Source organism: Aethalodelphis obliquidens, unplaced genomic scaffold (assembly GCF_003676395.1).
Source record: "Aethalodelphis obliquidens isolate GAN/ISIS:26980383/991018 unplaced genomic scaffold, ASM367639v1 scaffold21, whole genome shotgun sequence".
NCBI lineage: Eukaryota > Metazoa > Chordata > Mammalia > Artiodactyla > Delphinidae > Aethalodelphis > Aethalodelphis obliquidens.
This window is the reverse complement of record NW_020837965.1, coordinates 3,577,157-3,599,893: the sequence shown is the minus strand read 5'-3', so window position 1 is coordinate 3,599,893 and position 22,737 is coordinate 3,577,157. Positions and strand designations below refer to the sequence as shown.

General features: G+C 37.6%; 1 protein-coding gene across 1 annotated transcript in view; it reads left to right on the top strand.

Annotated features, from left to right (window-relative positions):
- SNW1 (SNW domain containing 1) overlaps positions 1 to 22,737 on the top strand; it is a 35,484-nt gene that overhangs the window by 4,943 nt on the left and 7,804 nt on the right. The window contains exons 3-9 of the mRNA XM_027120178.1: positions 3,825 to 3,986; positions 11,553 to 11,648; positions 11,741 to 11,847; positions 12,779 to 12,883; positions 14,532 to 14,601; positions 15,289 to 15,354; positions 16,972 to 17,088. Coding sequence (XP_026975979.1) covers positions 3,825 to 3,986; positions 11,553 to 11,648; positions 11,741 to 11,847; positions 12,779 to 12,883; positions 14,532 to 14,601; positions 15,289 to 15,354; positions 16,972 to 17,088 — 723 coding nt within the window. The remainder of the gene's footprint in view (positions 1 to 3,824; positions 3,987 to 11,552; positions 11,649 to 11,740; positions 11,848 to 12,778; positions 12,884 to 14,531; positions 14,602 to 15,288; positions 15,355 to 16,971; positions 17,089 to 22,737) is intronic.

Genomic DNA, 22,737 nt, shown 5'->3' with positions numbered 1-22,737 from the left:
CAGAAGAGACTAACAAACCTTTTATGTTTGGGGGGGATTATAGTATATGGAAAATAGTGGGAAAGTAAGGAAAAAGATGAAAAATGGTTTCACGTTCAGGTGGCTTTCCCTCCCTCTCCCCTTCATGCACAATGCAGCATCACCCTGAAGAAACAACTTTCCTCCAGGGAAAACTCCAGCATTTCCTTTTCTGATTTCTTCCTGTTGGTATAGTGGATAGAACACTGACAAGGAGGTTTTTTTAATTAATTGTTTTGCATTATAGCTGTGTTCCTTACTCTTTTTTTTTTTTTTTTGCGGTACGCGGGCCTCTCACTGCTGTGGCCTCTCCCCCGTTGCGGAGCACAGGCTCCGGACGCGCAGGCTCAGCGGCCACGGCTCACGGGCCCAGCCGCTCCGCAGCATGTGGGATCTTCCCAGACCAGGGCACGAACCCGTGTCCCCTGTGTCGGCAGGTGGACTCTCAACCACTGCGCCACCAGGGAAGCCCTGTTTCTTACTCTTTGTGTGACCCTGGACAGGTCCTAAGCTCTCTTCATCTGTTTTCTTATCTTCAACTTGAGAATGTTAATATATCCTAACATACAGATTAGATAAATTTGGGGGAAGGTATAAGAGACAGAATTTGTTGGTTGATTCAGAGGCAGTGAGGGAGAAGGAGGAATCTGAAATGATCTTTTTATATCTCTAGCTTGTTCCCAAAGAACAAACTTTTTTGGCAGCACCTATTCACAGGATCTTGTGCGTCAGTTCAGTGCGTATTCCTTTCCCTAATTCCAGGGCATACTGCCCATGCTTGATCACCTTTTTTTTAATCTAGGGAGAAACGCTAGACATTTGAGACTTTCCTCCTCCAAGCTGCTTCCTGTTCTCCATCTCCCTGTATTCATTCTGATACCTGCAAATTTTCCTCCTCCAATTCCCAAGGGATATACCTGCCCTATTGAAAACCTCTGTGCCTATTCATGTTTGTACCCAGTTATTTTCATTTTATCACTTTGTCGTGTTCTGTCTTTATATGGTTATAATTTTACTTTACAAATGGGAAGAGCCAAGTGTTCTTAGCTTTTTTTCATATGCCTGCAAGTGGTGATCATAGTGAACTAAGTATTCAGTGGATTGAAATATGTTGCTTAGCACCTATAAAAAGGCAACTGTATTCTCAGCCTCTCTCATGTTTGTCATTACCCCTGCCCTACCAAACTCTTTGTACAGCCTAGAAGAACACTCAACTAAAGAGATCATGTCTTCTCCTAACATATTCCCTGGTGATTTTTTTGTTTCTCTGGTTGATTTTTGTTCAGCGGTCCTCTGGTCCTTATTAATTCTAGTGTGTGAAAGCCAGTCTTACCACACTTATGATGGGATTTTTGTTGTTGTTGCTTTTGTTTTCACTGATAATGTAATTTGTGAGAAGCAGAGCAAAATAAAAGATATCAAGGAAGCTGTGATGCCGTCTTATCTGTGGCAAGAAAGACAGAACTTGTCATTATCTAACAGAAGGCTTGAGTGTTTCTTTTTAGGGATTACAGATGCTCTACTTTTGGCCTCTCGATAGATTAGGGTGGGGTGGCAGGCATCATTTTACCTACAGTAGAAATCTCATCCTTACTTGCGTTTCAGCATCAGGACATTCAGGTACTATTAGCTTTTAAAATCTTATTTGACTATCAAAAGTGTCATATATCCTGGTGGAGCAGAACAGTTTATTTGAAAATCAAACCAAAATGGCCAGCTAATAGAAATACTGTGAGTGCTTCTTGAGGAGAGTGAAAGTTCTGTGGAAGAAAGCATCTTGTTCTAGTTTTTAAAGTAAAAGCTATGATTTTTCTGGCAAGCTTTATGACCACGTAATGCCACATCTACAGTCTTGAAGTGCTTATTATAGTTGAAGAACTCTAGTAAATCTGAGCCCATGTCAGATTGATGGCCTGGCTACAGGTAGTACCTTTCTTGGGAATACCTTAACTATTTTCTGCCTAATTTACAAGAAAACATCTCCTTTAGCTTGTTTGTTTTAAAAAATGTCAAACCTTTCTTTAGCAAGTAAGCATGTTGTACCTAGAAAATCACATATCCAGGATCTAATGGAATATTTCTTGAAGGAGGAGATCATATAAAAGTGGCTATTTTCATAATTTTTTTCCATCAAACCCCCTCTAAATGATTAATATTAATATATTTTTTCTCTCATTTCTTAGTGAAATGATTTGCCTTTTTTTGAGTCAGGGTATTTCAGTTTAGTAAAAAATTTAACAACTTTTGGAGTCAAAAGATCTGGGTTCAGGTCCTCATAGCTATCCATGAGACCTTGGAAAAATCACTTTTAACTTTTCTAAACTTGAATTTTTTCCATATGAAAATATGAGGTGTTGAAGAACTACAAGAATTAAATGAGAATATATGTGTAGGCAAGTATTATTAAATTTAACAAAACTATTTAAATTATATTTAATATTCATATATTAATTTGATGATATACATTTTTGTAATATTAAACTTCATTGACAGACTTAGCTTATTCTACTTTAGAAGTCTTAATTCTCTTCTAAGTAATTGTATAATCATCGTTAGAAATGTGGTAAACTCATTTCTGGGTCCTTCCTATTTATTTGCTTCTCATGGAACACTGAATAAATAAGATGTTGTTAAAATCTGAAGAAGAAATATAATTCTATACTTTTTTTTTTTTTGGCTGTGCTGCTCAGCTTGCGGGATCTCAGTTCCCCGACCAGGGATTGAACCTGGGCCACAGTGGTGAAAGCCCGGAATCCTAACCACTAGGCCACCAGGGAACTCCCTAATACTTTACATTTTTGCTCTACCTATAGCATGCATGACCTGTCCTTCACTAAGAAAATTATGTATGCTAAAATGAAAAATCTTTTCCTTATGTTAAACATTTTGTTTAATTTCTTCCTGTCATGTACGTAAAATCCACATCCTTGCCATGGTCTAGAAGCCCTTTCGTGATCTGGTGTTTGTCCACCATGCAGACTTATCACCTATATGTCTGCTCTTCTGCCCTCAGTAAGCTACAGCCCCAATGGACACTCATTTCCTGGAACATGCAAAGTTCGTTCTTGCAGCAGGGCCTTCACACTTGCTGTATAATCTGCCTAGAAAATGCTTCCTTCAGATTTTCCCACGACTGATTTCTCATCATTCAGGCTTTAGCTCATGTTACCTCTTCACAAAGGTTATCCCAACCACACTATCAAAAATAGCCCCTCTTGGGACTTCCCTGGTGGCACAGTGGTTAAGAATCCGCCTGCCAATGCAGGGGACACGGGTTCGAGCCCTGGTCTGGGAAGATCCCACATGCTGCAGAGCAACTAAGCCTGTGCGCCACAACTACTGAGCTTGCACTCTAGAGCCCACGAGCCACAGCTACTGAAGTCTGCGCACCTAGAGCCTATGCTCAGCAACAAGAGAAGCCACCGCGATGAGAAGCCCGCACACTGCAAGGAAGAGTAGCCCCTGTTCACCGCAACTAGAGAAAGCCCGCGCGCAGCAACAAAGACCCAATGCAGCCTAAAATAAGTTAATAAATTAATAAATTTTAAAAATAATAAAGAAAATAGCCCCTCTTCCCAGTCCCTTTATTGCTTTCAAGGCATTTATCACAAGCCAAAAATTATGCTTTTTATATCTTTGCCCACTAAAATGCACACTCCACAAGGTCAGAGACCTCTGTTTTGTTTACTGCCATTTCTGTAGCATCTAGCATAATAAGGGCTCAATGGTTATTTGTTCAATAAGTGAATATATCTTAAATCTCAAACTATTATTAAATATTCTTTTTATTTCTTTTTAATATATAGGATTTTGGAGATGGAGGTGCTTTTCCAGAGATCCACGTGGCCCAGTATCCCCTGGATATGGGACGAAAGAAAAAAATGTCAAATGCACTGGCCATTCAGGTGGATGCTGAAGGAAAAATTAAGTATGATGCAATTGCTCGACAGGGACAGTCAAAAGACAAGGTAACCCTCTCATAGATTTTTTTTCCCCATTGATAAATATTTTGTGAAGAGTTTTTTTAATTGTATGAAAAATGATAAATCTGGCCATTTAGTTTATGTTAAAAGTAACAGTGACGTATACTTAGGCTAACTGAAGATGACTTCATAACAATATGAACAATATAATATGACTTCATAACAGCAATGACTTTTTCCTTTGAAATTCCCCAAATTGATGATAGGTTATGTATACTTAAGGGTTTTTTTTTTTTTTTTTTGCGGTACGCAGGCCTCTCACTGTTTTGGCCTCTCCCGCTGCGGAGCACAGGCTCTGGACGCGCAGGCTCAGCGGCCATGGCTCACGGGCCCAGCCGCTCCGCGGCACGTGGGATCTTCCCAGACCGGGGCACGAACCCGCGTCCCCTGCATCGGCAGGCGGACTCCCAACCACTGCGCCACCAGGGGAACCCTACTTAAGGGTTTTTATGTATTTGTTTTACATTTAAAAAACAGTTCTTCTTTTTCCCTTCTAGTTTTATTGAGATATAATTGACATACAGCACTGTATATTAAAAACAATTCTTTTATAGTACTAACTTTTTTAAAGGCTAGCAAATTTTTTAAAATCTACAATCCTAGCACCCTAAAAAAATTAAATTTAGTTTTGTGTATAGTCTTCTGTTTCTCTTCCATGTACTTAAAGTGTACATAGATACTGGGCTTCCCTGGTGGCACAGTGGTTGAGAGTCTGCCTGCCAATGCAGGGGACGCCGGTTCGTGCCCCAGTCCGGGAAGATCCCACATGCCGCGGAGTGGCTGGACCCGTGAGCCATGGCCGCTGAGCCTGCGCGTCCGGAGCCTGTGCTCTGCAACAGGAGAGGCCACAACAGTGAGAGGCCTGCGTACCGCACAAAAAAAAATAATAATAAAAGAGTACATAGATACTTAATTATTTTAATGGTTCATTTGAATAGAATTAATCATATAAACTTCTTTCTCCCTTGATTAAGTACAAAACTGACACTTGCTACTTTTAGGATGGCCCTGCTTACAAAGTAATCCAAAGACCAAAAATGAAGTTTACTTAAAATAATCTCATCACAGAGCAGCCACACTCAGAGCCAAGGAACTGTTTTTAAGACCTAGTTTGGTTTTTTTTAATAAATACTCCAAGTATTTGGAGTATTTTGGAGGTAAAAGGGCTCTTCAGAATTGAAGATATTGGGGAAGGTACTTGAGAACCTTCACTACCTGTCCTTTGCTTCTCTCTCTCCCAAACATTTTCATTTTACCCTGTAAGACAGCACTAATGATAAACCATCCTTTGCTCCTCCGTCATGGCTGCTAGTTTTTGGGGAAAACAATTATGCAGTCATGCAAATTTGTATCTCAGGTTTCAGCAGAGCTGTCTTGATGTTCCTCCGAGCTTAGCTCCTACTCCTCTCCATCCCCCCTCAGTTTAATAGGCGACTCCCCATCTGTTTGCAGATAAGGCTATTGGAAGAAAATTGTAGCTTTCTTTATCCTGCACGTGTCTTTTTGTCTTGACTATTCCTTTTGTCTCCATAACAAATCTCTTCTCCTATCTAAACCTAATCTTGCCAGGTGTATTCTAGTGTATCCTGGATCTCGTCCCTTCCCCTTTTCTTTGTAACCTCAACTTTACATGTATTCCCACTTTACATATATACACACACACGTACACACTCAAACATACACATCCTTTTTTTACATGAATGAGATTTTAATTCTCATAACACCCATAGACGCTTTTTTTTTCTTACTTAAGATGTTTTGAAGATTTTCATTAAGAAAAATCTATATAGATATTCTAAGCATTAGTGGTTTCCAATTTTTTAGTTTTGCATACAGTGCTATATTCAAGATCCATATATAAACATCTTTTTGCACATGAGTATTTGTGTAAAATAAATTCTTAGTAGTCTATGCATTGGGTCAAAGGATATTCACATTTCAAATGTGACACATAATGCCAGTATGTTCTCTAAAAAGCCTTTGCTTAACAATCATTCCATTCTTTTGTGTTTCCCTCAGACCCTCCATCTGTTAGTCACCATGATTTATCTTATTTCCTTAACATTTCTCTAGTATTGTCCCTTCTTTGCTACTTAGTTCAGACGCTTATTTTTTCTTGCTTAATTTACTGCAGCAGAGTCTGAACCCATCTCCTTGGCATTTGTCTTGCCTGCCTGAAGAAACAGTCATTCACGTTTTTCTGTTTCTCTCCCTCTCTCCCCCACAAAAACACATACAAGCATGCACACTTAAAATCTTTCCATAGCCTTCAGGATAAGAACCAGCCAAGCACCTTACGGCACACTTGACCCCTTGCTTACCTTTCTAGCCTAGCATCAACTTTCATGACCAGAATACTGAAATCCAAAAATAAAGAGTCCAGTTTTAGCCGTTCTATTTATTTTCAATACAAAATAATCACCATAACAGGTGGTTGTTAAAGAAGAAGAAACTTGCAGGCATTCCCTATGAATGTCTGCTATGAGGAACTTCTTGCAGCTCCCCTATTATGGCACGTTCGTTCTTGCCTTGGGAGCTTCCCCTGGGTGCCCTCCGATGCTGGGGAAAGCCGTCTCCCTATTCTTTTTTCTGGCTAAATTCTATTGTTTTCAAGTCGCAACTCGCTCTTCACTATTCCAGGATACTGTCCCTGATCCTCCCTAGCTAGACTGGGTGTCCTTCCTCCCTATTCCCTGTGTTTACTATAAAGTAGCAGTTGTAATTATCCATTTTGTTGCAATTATCCTTTTGTTGTAGTTATCCATTCACTAACAATGTTCTATGTCATTTGACTAAAAGCTCCTTGAGTACAGAGCTTATATCTTTTCATTTTCCTCTTTGGCACCTAACTTAGTGCCTGACAGCTTGACACACAGGCATTCAGAAGTGTTTGTTGGAGGTATTATAGCAATATTTATTGAATAACAGAAAGCCACTTTTCCTGAAGCCACTAAGGAAGCATGATCCACTCCTGCAAAAGGAAAAATAGGTCCCTATACTTGCAGGGCATATACTGGAAATTTACCCTGGGCCATGAAAGACTTCATTCACCTTTGTTTTGGTGCACCTCTCCTTCTCTGGAATAATAACTATGCTTTATCGGTATTTGCTACCTCTCCTCTCATTTATTAGGAAAAAGCAGCATTTTAGGACAATAATTTGACTTTGACAGGATGTGTAATTTTGAATGAAATACAGTTTTAGCCCATTTTACATGTATATTGGTGATTCTTTTGTATTGAAAGTAGAGTAGAAATGTTAAAACTGAACTGTTTATTTTTCGATTTCAGTATTCTGGCCAAATAAGGTCTCCATAGTATTGTTCGTTACACAGTAAAAGCCTTACATGTTTGCCTAGAAATCAGCCACTGGAAATGAACCCTAGGCTAGTAGTTTATAGGGGTACCACTCTCAGGTTCATACTAACCCTGACTGTAATGGGGAGGCTGTACATGTGTGGGGTATATAGGAAATCTCTCTACATCCTGTTAATTTTGCTGTGAACCGAAAACTGCTCTGAAAACTGCTCCTAAGACTGCTTAAAAAAAATCATAATAAATAACTACAATGAAGATTAAAAAAAAAAGAATAGGGCACTCAATGAGTTGAGAGGAAAGATACTGAAGAGAGTGACTACCTGGAGTATTCTAACATTGTTTATGATGGATGTATTTCCTTGCTGGACTTTATACCCTGGAATATACACTTGAATTCCTTATACAAATTTAATTAATACGTTATTTTAAAAAGTGGATGTATTAATGCATGAAGTTCTAGACTGCATGTAATAATTCAGCATTAACTATGCATTGGCATTTAGAGGAGAGGGACACTTCTTGATTGTTTGGGACTGTCTTGAGCATTGTATTATGTTTAACATAACTGGCACTACCTATTAAATGCCAGTAGTGCCCCCTCCTGCCGCCCCCACCATTGTCTTAAACAGAAACATCTCACATATTTTCATAGGCCCTGGGAGGGGAGTTGGAGGCGTTAGCATTGCCCTGTGTTAAAACCACTGATTTTCCTGTTTTAGAAGTGGGAATTGGCTATTAAATGCACAAAATGAGATTTTTTAAAAATTCATTGTCATTCAGAATGCTGATATGCAAGGTCCTTGACATAGGATGAAAATGGCTTATTGGATTATTGAATTTGCGCTATACTGCAGTGGTTTCTGATTTGTATCAGAGGGATCTGGCATTCTTCAGAAACCAGGGACTTCTCACTGAAATATTAATAGTGAAAGAGCAAGAATGGAAAATACTAGCTGTAGGTATAAGAGGTGAACAAGGAAAGGTTCCAAGGGATAATATTCTAGGGCAAGTCTAAGGCGATTGATCTCTCTAAATGTAAAGTAAATACTGTGTACAAGACTTAATGGTAATACAAAATTGGGAAGGAGAAAAAAATTTTTAAGTAAATCTCAATAGAACTAAATCCTTTTTTTTTTTCCAGTTGTGACTTCAGTCATAAATCTTGAAATAAAAAGCCTGGTGTTTACATTTTTCCTTCTGAAATTATTAAATAGGAAATGTTACATACATGATATTGCCTAAAAGAATGCCTTCAACCCCTCAGCGCCCCCCAAAAAACTCCAAACAACCTTAACCCCAAGATAAATTGTATGTTATTACCTTGTTCATGGGATTTCACGAACTATGTCTATAAAGACAGTGTTTTCTTTCTCTACCTCTGAAATGGTAGCTATGCTGACAAGCTTATCCTTTTAGTCAATCCAATCCTTTGCCAGTTTTCAGTAATAAAAAACTTCTATTTCATAGATGAGTTATTACTTTATCTTGCTCACAAAACTCATTTGTGCTCCTGATACCTTGGAAGGTATATTGTAATTTTTCGGATAATCCTCCCCAGCCCCTTTGCCCCCTGAGATATACTGAGTTTCTTCAGCACATTTGGTTCTCAGGCAATAAAAATTGGGGGTTTTATAGTTAATACCATGGAGGAATCTTGCTCTTCAGATGTCCTTCATCAGCTTTGTGAAATGCTAGAATCTTACTGATGCTCATTTAAAGGGTTATTAACTTTGGAATACGCAAATAAGAAGCAGCAAATGGCTCTTGTATGCTAAATTAGTATTGAGACTTTATGTTGAGTATATACGACTACCAGGGAGTAGAATCCCTTCCTGTAGCAATTACTGTGTAAAAGTAATTAACTCTTCATAGTCTTGGTATTATTTTCTAGAGACTGTTATATAACTTTTAATTCTTATGATATAGATTTTTTCCATACTGAAAAGAAGTAAGACTTTTTTTTTTAATTTATTGTTGGCTGCGTTGGGTCTTTGTTGCTGCATGCAGGCTTTCTCTAGTTGTGGCGAGCCAGGGCTGCTCTTCATTGCAGTGCGTGGGCTTCTCACTGTGGTGGCTTCTCTTGTTGCAGAGCATGGGCTCTAGGCACACGGGCTTCAGTAGTTGCGGCACACAGGCTCAGTAGTTGTGGCTCGCATGCTCTAGAGCGCAGGCTCAGTAGTTGTGGCGCATGGGCTTAGTTGTTCTGCGGCATGTGGGATCTTCCCTGACCAGAGCTTGAACCCATGTCCCCTGCATTGGCAGGCGGATTCTTAACCACTGCGCCACCAGGGAAGCCCAAGAAGTAAAACTTTTGAGGTCAGCTACAAGCTGTGTGATCTTAACGCACTGAGCCTTGCTTTTCTCACTGGAGTGAGCTTTAGGGTCCCTTCCAAAATGAACACTCTGAGAGGATGGTGACACTAGTAGCTCCCATATCAATAGACATGTTTTGTGGTAAATTATCTACATTTCTTACCTGATCCCTTTTCTTATTCCTGAGAAAAACAAGCTAGAGATTTCAGTCTGTAGTCATGATACAGTTTTTGCAGGAAATCAACAGCTTATGTAGAACATTCTGCAGACCCCAAATATATGTACCTTTAGCATAGAATAGAGCATCTCTGAAAGTCACACATTCAATCATTTGTACAAAAACTATTGACTGAATGCCTCCTGGGGACCAAGCTTTGTTAGAAGCACTGTAGATACTTTAATGAATGAGAGATTCCTCTTCAATAATGTAGGTATAATCATTGTGCACACCTCATAGGGTTGATGCGAAAGTTAGGTTAGTTTATATATATAAAGCAAAAGAACAGTGGCACAAAATAAGTGCTTAATAAATGTTACCTGTTATAATTGTTATTACTTTAATGGGCAAGACAGGTAAAGATTTAAAGTAGTTAATAATTTCATACTGTAAGCAGTGCTTTGAAGAGAGTAAACAGAGTTCTGTGACACTGAATGATTGGGTAGGGAGGGGTTGCTCCTTTAGTGAGGGTAGTCATAGGAGGCCTCCCCCTTGCATACCTGACCTTTGAACGAAGACTCAGGTTGAGAACCCAATTGAAGAACCGGGAGCAATACTCTGTAAAGGCCCAGAATTGGGGGAAAGCAGGTTGTGTTTGAAAAACAGAAGAGTCCATGTGACTGAAGCATAAAGAATGAGGGAGCGAGAGGTACAGGGGAAGATTGAAGCTGTAGGCAAAGCCAGGTCAGGTCGTATAGGCCATTAAGTTTTTTTGCTCTGTTGTTTGGAGTGAGAAATTAGCAATAGCATGCATTTCCTTTAAGCTGTTTTAAGGAATGTCATGGTAGAATGCAATTATTGATATAAGACTTTGACTTATAGTAGTAAACATTTTCTTCTGCAGAAAATTTCTGAAGATCTCAAGTGCCCAGGAATTTGGTTTTCTTTCATATTTATAAGTTGTCCTTTATCTGTATGTGTGTCAAAGAATTCCTAACTCAAGCAGCAAAATCTAGAATGCTGCTTATCTGTTAAATTTCCAGTACTTCTGTTTTTCTATAAAATCTGCCATGTAAATTATTATGGAAGTATTCGGAAGGATAGATGGACATGAAAGTCAGTAATATTCTGTTCGGCAGAGGCCTACCAATCAGATAACAGTCCTAAATTTGGATAATGAGTGTAAAATAAGGTATGTGTATAGAATTTTTTTTTTTCATGGAAGAAAGTGTTCTGGGTTTTTTGACCATGGCATATGTTCATTTTCTTAGTCTATGAATAGAGTTGATGCCGTAAAAGACAAACATTATAAGTAGGGCGAGGTCAATGAAATTTTTTAGGCCTCCTGAATTTGGAAATTATTCAGTAACCTGACTTAAATTCCAGTGAGCTTGTAATCCAAGATAATGGTGCTATAGGCAGTTTATATCATCATTAATTTCAAGTCCTAGTGAGGCTCAAAAATAGGGATCACTGATGCATAAGGTTTTGTTGGCACAATTTATTTGGACACTGACTTGATTAGACGATCTCAAATAATTTAAATGCATGAGGTCAGAGGAAAATTATTAACTTTTATAGCCAGGGCAGCAATTTGTGTATATATATTTTAAACTTCCTTGGTTTTAAAATCTAAAAGACAAAATCTGTGTCCTAAATGTATAAGTGTGCTGAGAGGACATTTTGACTTCTGAAATGACTTAATGAGGTTGCTTCTCTTCATTCTTTGCTTTTCTTAAGCCTGCTTTTGTTTGAACATTTTAGGTCATTTATAGCAAGTACACTGACCTGGTTCCCAAAGAAGTCATGAATGCAGATGACCCAGACCTGCAAAGACCTGATGAAGAAGCCATTAAAGAGGTAACTGGGAATTGATATATATAATTATTTTAGATGACGTTTTACATCTTTATTAACTTTCAAACCACTCAATGTGTTGTTTCTTATTTCAGATAACAGAAAAGACAAGGGTAGCCTTAGAAAAATCCGTATCGCAGAAGGTTGCTGCAGCCATGCCAGTCCGAGCAGCTGATAAACTGGCTCCTGCTCAGTATATCCGGTATGAATCATGCCTGGAGGTTTTAGTTTCATGTTGGAAGTGATTGGAGTTGGGGGTCCTGGTATTCTTTCACTATCTTTAGTCACAACTGTAAATGCAGTTTTTTGAATAATGACTTGAAGCCTATTGACTCTTTGTGCATTCAGTTGAAAGCAGAATATTTTAAGCTATCCACTTTTAAGATATTAGCTATTATGCTATTTTTAAAACATTTTTTGTTTTTCGAAATTAACAATTACATAGAGTATGTGATGCAAACCACAATGATTATAGTTTTCCATTTTTATATAATATATAACAGTATATTGGAAATATTATATAGTATAATACTATTATAATTATTTAATATAATAGTATACTATAAATATTAATATATTAATATCATTTATATAATAATAGGCATCCTTATAATACTTGCAAATTTTGAGGGATTTCACTCAACTAAATCTTTATGTGGAAAGATGATTCATATATAGATATTAACGGAAAATTGAGAGCTGGTAGGACTGCTGGCATTATTCTTTCTGTTTTACAGCCTATGCTTAGTCAAAAACTACTAACTATAAGTTGCTTGCTGAGGATATTATGAGGCATTTTTTCCTCAAATAGGTGCAGACTTACAAAATAGGTGCTATTTTCTAGACCTCTTATCTGTGAAATTGAACACTGTGGCTTCCATGGTTCAAAATGGACTGTGATGAATTATTTGCAAATTAATACAACTATAGTTTACATTGTGCTTATAATTCAGAATTGCTGTTAGTTCTCTTATCTCTGTTGCTATCTGCTCTGCCTAAATCTTGTTGCAATTTTCGATTAATACTTTGTGAGAGAAATTGACAGTGTAGTCCAGTTTTGGATTGTAATAGAAGAAAAATACCTATTGAAAACTTGAACTGGTTATACCTTTAGTTTCATCTACATTCTTTAGATACACACCATCTCAACAAGGAGTGGCTTTCAACTCTGGAGCTAAACAGAGAGTTATTCGAATGGTGGAAATGCAGAAAGATCCGATGGAACCTCCAAGGTTCAAGTAAGTAGGTGGTTTCATGAGAAGGAACCACTATTCCTAAAAAAGAGATATCAAAGGAGGAAAATGTATATCAACATGTAAATGGGTAAACAGATCGTGAGACATCTATACATGGAATACTGTTGAGCAATAAAAAGGAATAAACTTTATTTAATATGTGCAGGAAAGTGAAATGGGTGAATCTCAAAATAATTATGCTGAGTGAAAGAAGTGAGACACAAACAAGTACATACTGTATGATTCTTTTCATATAGAACTCTAGAAAATGCAAACTAGTCTACGATGACAGGAAGCAGATCAGTGGTTGCCTGCTGGGAAGGAGGGAGTATGGATAGGCGATGAGAGGAAAAAGAGGGATAGGCAAAGGGGCATGCAGAAACTTTTGGTAGTGATGGGTATCTTCACTATGTTGATTGTGATGATGGTTTCACAGGTGTTTACTTGTGTCAGAAGTTAATCAGATTGTACACTTCATGTATAGTTAATTGTACATTAGTTGTACCTCAATAAAGCTGTTTCTTAAGAAGGCAAAAGTATATTGCTCGATGAAATGATGTTAATAGTGTGGAGGTGAAGTGGGTAATGATGATGACAGAGTTGGCTGTGTTTTAATAATTGTTGAAGCTGAGTGGTTGTGATGAGAAAAACAACTTTTGAGGAAAACAACTTTTTTTTTCCTGAGTTGCTCCCTAGGCATTTTACAGTATGATAACCCAGCGTACCGCAAAAAAATAATAATAAATAAATAAAGTACATGGGAGGATGTGTATAGGTTATATGCAGATACTACGCCACTTTTTTTTTTTTTTTTTTTTTGCGGTATGCGGGCCTCTCACTGTCGTGGCCTCTCCCGTTGCGGAGCACAGGCTCTGAACACGCAGGCTCAGCGGCCATGGCTCATGGGCCTAGCCGCTCCGTGGCATGTGAGATCTTCCCAGACCCGGGCACGAACCCGTGTCCGCTAGCATCGGCAGGCGGACTCTCAACCACTGCGCCACCAGGGAAGCCCCTACGCCACTTTAATAAAGGACTTGAGCATTCACGGCTTTTGGTATCCTCAGGCGTCGAGGAACCAATCCTCCTCAGATACCAAAGGGTGACTATAACTACTTAGAGTTAAGCCCTAGGAAAAGTTAGTATCCTCTGTCCCAACTACCTTATAAGTAATAGGTATTGCTATGCTGCTCTCCATCTCCTGCTCACTTGTGGCCTAGGACAGAAGATTATCCTTCCTCCAGTTCTTTCCTCGTTCCTCACTCCTCACTTCTGGGATCTGAAAGTAATAATAAATCTTGTGACTCTACTTCTTCAGGTGGGTGTATTAAAACTGCACCTTTAATTGAAACAACCCAATGGGTTTCACTTCCCCAGAGTGGGAGCTTGGATGCTCAGAGAGCTGTCTGCGGACCCTGGGTGGGTGTCTTGTGCCCCTCATTCAGCAGGTCATAATCTGCACATTCTTAATTGAATACACCAGCTCTAGCTTCTCAACGCGTTGCTATATAATAGGTGGACATTTGTTATATACTCTCTGTTTTTGTATCTGTTTGAAGCTTTACATAGTAAAAAATAAGGAGGGGAGACGACATATTAACTAAAAAGGAAAAATCTGTATCACTCTGTGGTTGTGCTTTGGTTTATCCTTCAGGATTAATAAGAAAATTCCCCGGGGACCACCTTCTCCTCCTGCACCTGTCATGCATTCTCCTAGCCGAAAGGTAATCTTTGCTCTAGTTTAAAATCTCTTTTTATACCCATGATTACTAATTTTATAAATAACCTCGCATAGAATAAAGTCTAGATGCCTATATAGTTACATTTCACCACACTTATTGTTTCTTTAATTTGTTTTCCAAGACCAAATAGGGACCCACTCAAGACTATAACATGCAGTTCCAGAGTGCCTATGAGAATGTGTGTAAAATGTTAGCTAGTAGTTTTATTATTATTAACCTAACTCCTGCATTTAATGGAATGAAAAGGGTCTGGTATTTGACAAGAAGAATGTTATCATAGTTATAGGAAGGAAGTACCTGGGATCATTAGGTATGTGCTTCATAGTCCAAGTGGCTTTTTTTAGATATTTTATTACCCAACTAAAAAAACAAGTTTCTCATTTGAAAGAAGTCACATCAGTTTAAATATGTAAAAATACTAACCAGCATTTATAACTGTCAAAAATAATTTATAGATTATTTTCCACTTTTTATATTAAAGTTATTACTAGAACCCATGATATGGGAACATAGTATATAGTGCCACCAAACAAATGGAATTAGGACCTTTGACTAAATCCATCCATATATAGTGTATACTGAGCTGTCTTTGAAGAGAAAGATTGCACTTAGGTTTTTAGCTAGACTATAAATAAAAATGTCTCTTCTTCCTCTCTTTTCTCAATTCAGATGACCGTGAAGGAACAACAAGAGTGGAAGATTCCTCCCTGTATTTCAAACTGGAAAAATGCAAAGGTAATTAACTTGTCATAAAATCATAAAAGGTAATTAACTTGTCTTAGTTTTAGAACCTCCTGGAAAACACCCAGGAAGGACCTTCAGCCTGGGTACCTTTAGTTGAAACCTCAGCATCTCATTTAGCTGAAGATTTTCAAGAAGGAACACTCAACTTATGTGACTTTTCTCTTTTTATTTTAATGTAATAGAAATGTTAGTATGCCAGGCACATGAATACCATGTGGATTCTCCTAGTAAATTGTAGTTACTGGAAGCATATAGAGAAGGAAAGGGTAGAATAAAGTAACATATCAATGAAAGATAGTATTCTTTAGAAAACTCAAATTTATATCTAAAATTCTTCCTGAAAGGATTTAAACCAATTTAAATAATCATATGACAAAACAGAGTAAATGTTTGGATATATTCAGTGCTTTAATTTTTAAATTACTTGTTTCTGTTTATAACAATGCAAGTATAAACTATATGTACTAATCACCAAAGCTACCAGGAGTCATGAAGAATCTGTAAAATAATGCAGAATAAATTTCGTAATCACTGTTTCCTCTTTTCTCTCAAATAATATTTCATGATTCTGATGTTGATGGGTGAAGAAGGCTACTTTAACCCATGGTTTAAATATAAATTATTCCTTAAAGGAAGTTAGGGAATTCCCTGGTGGTCCAGTGGATAAGACTCCGCACTTTCACTGCCAAGGGCCCGGGTTCAGTCCCTGGTCGGGGAAGTAAGATCCCACAAGCTGTGCAGCGTGTCCAAAAAAAAAAAGAAGTTATACACTCATCCTGAAACAAAAAGATTGTTGGGTGGTCTGGTTTGGATTGATTAATATGTATGTAACTATGGTATCTTGAACTGACTCTGTAACACTTCCTTATATTGGGAATAAAGACCATGGACTAGAGGTCAGTATTTGGGAGTCTAGTCAGAAATCTGGAAGAATAAAGCTAAGCCTGAAAATTACATGAATGTTCAAACGTATTCCTTGAGTTGTTGAAGTAGAATGCAAAATTTCAAAACACAGAATCTTAGTTGTCTAGCAAATTTTATCTTTTTTCCATTTACTAAAACTTGCAGGGTTCCTAGAATCTGACAAGTCATGAGAACAGTATAGCAGATTAAGCTACCTATAGACACTGTGATTTTAGTGATTTGTTCTCCCTTTCTATGGCTGTTACATTTACTTGATGAACAACTTTAACTATTTGATAGTGATTTCCTTTTATTATAACCCACAATCTTAACATGAGAATCTGTTTTCCCAGAGCATGCACTCTGAAATCGTACTTCCCAAGTTTAAATCCTAGTTTGTCTGTTTATTAACTGTATGACCTTGGGGACGTTACCTCAGTATACTTATTTGTGAAATGGAAATAATAATGTTATCAGTCTTACAGAATTGTTGTGAAGGTTAAATGAGGCCATGGATATAAAGTGCTTAAACAATCCTCCACATAAAGCACTCATTGTTAGCTGCTGCTGTTGTTGCTTAATTGTGAAGAAAGATGTAAGGAAAAAACTTTAAATGGTTGTCAAAACGGACATATATAAATCTAGTTTTAAAGACTCTGCAGTAGCTCTTTTGTGACCAGTGTTTTCTATCTGCCTTCACACTAGGGTTATACAATTCCATTAGATAAACGTCTGGCAGCTGATGGAAGAGGACTGCAGACAGTTCACATCAATGAAAATTTTGCAAAACTGGCCGAAGCCCTCTACATTGCTGATCGGAAGGTTGATCTGTTATAATTAAGTTGTTTAATGCTCTTGATAATTTCTAAATCCGTTCTCAGTTACCTAAGATACTGTTATTTTAGCTACACTGCTGAGTACCTGAAGAGGCTGTCACCTGTGGATGTGTTCGAGAGATGACAGGTGCTGGTTGCAGCTCTGTACCTGGTCTCAGCGTTCATAGACTCGTACACCTTCCTCACCACTGGTGGTTCGGCTTCCTCACAACATTCCAGAATAATGATTAACTAGGCCGATCACATTTTGGGAAGATTGCTAGCTGCTCTTTTTAGGTTTCATCATTTTTCTCTCTTTTAAATGTAGGTGTCTCCCAAAAGGTATCAGGGAGGGGCAAATAAACATTCCGATGTGTTGAATGCTATAGAAAATGACATTCATAATATTGGCTGTCTATTAATATCATGGTATTACTATGTGTATTTGAACTTTACATACATCATGGCGTGTGTATAGAATATAGAAGAGTACACCTTCTGTATCACAGTGAGCACCCTTATGGAAATTATCTCTTGCACATCCACACTAAGGCTTTATCTTTTTTTTTTGAATTTTATCTTGTTATACAGCAGGTTTTTATTAGTCATCCGTTTTATCCACATTGGTGTATACATGTCAGTCGCAGTCTCCCAATTCATCACACACACACACCCGCCACTTTTCCCCCTTGGTGTCCATACATTTCTTCTCTGCATGTGTGTCAACTTCTGCCCTGCAAACTGGTTCATCTGTACCATTTTTCTAGGTTCCACATATATGCGTTAATATACAATTTGTTTTTCTCTTTCTGACTTACTTCACTCTGTATGACAGTCTTTAGATCCATCCACATCTCTACAAATGACCCAATTTTATTCCTTTTTTATGGCTGAGTAATATTTCATTGTATATATTTACCACATCTTCTTTATCTATTCATCTGTCGATGGGTATTTAGATTGCTTCCATGGCCTGGCTATTGTAAATAGTGCTGCAGTGAACATTGAGGTGCACGTGTCTTTGAATTATGGTTTTCTCTGGGTATATGCCCAGTAGTGGGATTGCTGGGTCATATGATAATTCTATTTTTAGTTTTCTAAGGAACCTCCATACTGTTCTTCATAGTGGCTGTATCAATTTACATTCCCACCAACAGTGCAAGAGGGTTCCCTTTGCTCCACACCCTCTCCATCATTTGTTGTTTGTAGATTTTCTGATGCCCATTCTAACAGCTGTGAGGAGATACCTCATTGTAGTTTTGATTTGCATTTCTCTATTAGTTAGTCATGTTGAGCAGCTTTTGATGTGCTTCTCGGCCATCTGTATGTCTTCTTTGAAGAAATGTCTATTTAGGTCTTCTGCCCATTTTTGGATTGGGTTGCTTGTTGTTTTTAATATTGAGCTGCATGAGCTATTTATATATTTTGGAGATTAATCCTTTGTCCATTGATTTGTTTGCAAATATTTTCCCCCATTCTGAGGGTTGTCTTTTCATCTTATTTATGGTTTCCTTTACTGTGCAAAAGCTCTGAAGTTTCATTAGGTCCCATTTGTTTATTTTTGCTTTTATTTCTATAACTCTAGGAGGTGGATCAAAAAAGATCTTGCTGTGATTTATGTCAAAGAGTGTTCTTCCTATGTTTTCCTATAAGTGTTTTATAGTGTCCAGTCTTACATTTAGGTCTCTAATCCATTTTGAGTTTATTTTTCTGTATGGTGTTAGGGAGTGTTCTAATTTCATTCTTTTACATGTAGCTGTCCAGTTTCCCAGCACCACTTATTGAAGAGACTGTCTTTCCTCTGTTGTATATCCTTGCCTCCTTTGTCATAGATTAGATGACCATAGGTGCATGGGTTTATCTCTGGGCTTTCTATCCTGTTCCATTGATCTATATTTCTGGTTTTGTGCTAGTACCATATTATCTTGATTACTGTAGCTTTGTAGTATAGTCTGAAGTCAGGGAGTCTGATTCCTCCAGCTCCGTTTTTTTCCCTCAAGACTGCTTTGGCTATTCGGGGTCTTCAGTGTCTCCATACAGATTTTAAGATTTTTTGTTCTAGTTCTGTAAAAAATGCCATTGGTAATTTGATAGGGATTGCATTGAATCTGTAGATTGCTTTGGGTAGTATAGTCATATTCACAATATTGATTCTTCCAATCCAAGAACATGGTATATATCTCTGCATCTGTTTGTATCATCTTTAATTTCTTTCATCAGTGTTGTATAATTTTCTGCATACAGGTCTTTTGTCTCCCTATGTAGGTTTATTCCTAGGTATTTTATTCTTTTTGTTGCAGTGGTAAATGGGAGTGTTTCCTTAATTTCTCTTTCAGATTTTTCATCATTAGTTTATAGGAATGCAAGAGATTTCTGTGCATTGATTTTGTATCCTGCAACTTTACCAAATTTATTGATTAGCTGTAGTAGTTTTCTGGTGGCATCTTTAGGATTCTCCATGTATAGTATCATGTCATCTGCAAACAGTGACAGTTTTACTTCTTCTTTTCCAATTTGTATTCCTTTTATTTCTTTTTCTTCTCTGATTGCTGTGGCTAGGACTTCCAAAACTAGGTTGAATAATAGTGGTGAGAGTGGACATCCTTGTCTTATTCCTGATCTTAGAGGAAATGCTTTCAGTTTTTCACCACTGAGAATGATGTTTGCTGTGGGTTTGTCGTATATGGCCTTTATTATGTTGACGTAGGTTCCCTCTATGCCCATTTTCTGGAGAGTTTTTATCATAAATGGGTGCTGAATTTTGTCAAAAGCTTTTCCTCCATCTATTGAAATGATCATATGGTTTTTATTCTTCAATTTGTTAATATGGTGTATCACATTGATTGATTTGTGTATGTTGAAGAATCCTTGCATCCCTGGGATAAATCCCACTTGATCATGGTGTATGATCCTTTTAATGTGTTGTTGGATTCCGTTTGCTATTATTTTGTTGAGGAGTTTTGCATCTATATTCATCAGTGATATTGGTCTCTAATTTTCTTTTTTTGTAGTATCTTTGTGTGGTTTTGGTATCAGGGTGATAGTGGCCTCATAGAATGAGTTTGGGAGTGTTCCTTCCTACGCCATTTTTTGGAAGAGTTTGAGAAGGATGGGTGTTAGCTCTTCTCTAAATGTTTGATAGAATTCACCTGTGAAGCCATCTGGTCCTGGACTTTGTTGGAAGATTTTTAATCACAGTTTCAATTTCATTACTTGTGATTGGTGTGTTCATATTTTCCGTTTCTTCCTGGTTCAGTCTTGGAAGCTTATACCTTTCTAAGAATTTGTCCATTTCTTCCAGGTTGTCCATTTTATTGTCATAGAATTGCTTGTAGTAGTCTCTTAGGATGCTTTGTATTTCTGCGGTGTCTGTTGTAACTTCTCCTTTTTCATTTCTAATTTTATTGATTTGAGTCCTCTCCCTCTTTTTCTTGATGAGTCTGGCTAATAGTTTATCAATTTTGTTTATCTTCTCAAAAAACCAGCTTTTAGTTTTATTGATCTTTGCTGTTGTTTTCTTTGTTTCTGTTTCATTTATTTCTACTCTGATCTTTATGATTTCTTTCCTTCTGCTAACTTTGCGTTTTGTTTGTTCTTCTTTCTCTGGTTCCTTTAGGTATAAGGTTAGATTGTTTATTTGAGATTTTTCTTGTTTCTTGAGGTAGGTTATATAGCTATAAACTTCCCTCTTAGAACTGCTTTTGCTGCATCCCATAGGTTTTGGATCGTCATTGTCATTTGTCTCTAGGTAGTTTTTGATTTCTTCTTTGATTTCTTCAGTTATCCCCTGGTTATTTAGTAATGTATTGTTTAGCCTCCACATGTTTGTGTTTTTTAGGGTTTTTTCCCCTGTAATTCATTTCTAATCTTATAGTGTTGTGGTCAGAAAAGATGCTTGATATGATTTCAATTTTCTTAAATTTACTGAGGCTGGATTTGTGACCCAAGATGTGATCTATCCTGGAGAATGTTCCGTGCGCACTTGAGAAGAAAGTGTAATCTGCTGTTTTCAGATGGAATGTCCTATAAATACCAATTAAATCTGTCTGGGCTGTTTTGTCATTTATAGCTTGTGTTTTCTTATTTATTTTCATTTTGGATGATCTGTCCATTGGTTTAAGTGAGGTGTTAAAGTCCCCCACCATTATTGTGTTACTGTCGATTTCCTCTTTTATAGCTGTTAGGAGTTGCCTTATGTATTGAGGTGCTCCTATGTTGGGTGCATATATATTAATAATTGTTATATCTTCTTCTTGGATTGATCCCCTGATCATTACGTAGTGTCCTTCCTTGTCTTTTGAACATTCTTTATTTTAAAATCTATTTTGGCTGATACAAGTATTGCTACTCCAGCTTTCTTTTGATTTCCATTTGCATGGAATATCTTTTTCCATCCCCTCACTTTCAATGTGTATGTGTCCCTAGGTCTGAAGTGGGTCTCTTGTAGACAGCATATATATGGGTCTTGGTTTTCTATCCGTTCAGCAAGCCTGTGTCTTTTGGTTGGCGCATTTAATCTATTTACGTTTAAGGTAATTATCGATATGTATGTTCCTATGACCATTTTCTTAATTGTTTTGGGTTTGTTTTTGTAGGTCCTTTTCTTCTCTTGTGTTTCCCACTTAGAGAAGTTCCTTTAGCATTTGTTGTAGAGCTGATCTGGTGGTGGTGAAGTCTCTTAGCTTTTGCTTGTCTGTAAAGCTTTTGATTTCTCTGTTTAATCTGAATGAGATCCTTGCTGGGTAGAGTAATCTTGGTTGTAGGTTCTTCACTTTCATCACTTTAAGTATGATCATGCCACTCCCTTCTGGCTTGTAGAGTTTCTGCTGAGAAATCAGCTGTTAACCTTATGGGAGTTCCCTTGTATGTTATTTGCCATTTTTCTCTTGCTGCTTTCAATAATTTTTCTTTGTCTTTAATTTTTGCTAATGTGATTATTATGTGTCTCGGTGTGTTTCTCCTTGGGTTTATCCTGTATGGGACTCTTCGCACTTCCTGGACTTGGGTGGCTATTTCCTTTCCCATGTTAGGGAAGTTTTTGACTATAATCTCTTCAAATATTTTCTTGGGTCCTTTCTCTCTCTCTTCTCCTTCTGGGACCCCTATAATGTGAATGTTGTTGCATTTAACGTTGTCCCAGAGGTCTCTTAGGCTGTCTTCATTTCTTTTCATTCTTTTTTCTTTATGCTGTTCCGCAGCAGTGAATTCCACCATTCTGTCTTCCAGGTCACTTATCTGTTGTTCTTCCTCAGTTATTCTGCTATTGATTCGTTCTAGTGTAGTTTTCATTTCAGTTATTGTATTGTTCATCTCTGTTTGTTTTTTAATTCTTCTAGGTCTTTGTTAAACATTTCTTGCATCTTCTCCATCTTTGCCTCCATTCTTTTTCCGAGGTCCTGGATCATCTTCACTGTCGTTATTCTGAATTCTTTTTGTGGAAGGTTGCCTATCTCCCCTTCATTTAGTTGTTTTTCTGGGGTTTTATCTTGTTCCTTCATCTGGTACATAGCCCTCTGCGTTTTCATCTTGTCTATCTTTCTGTGAATGTGGTTTTTGTTCCACAGGCTGCAGGATTGTAATTCTTCTTGCATCTGCTATCTGCCCTCTAAGGCTTTATCTTGAGTTGGTCTGATTGATTTTGAGAATATAACCAGTT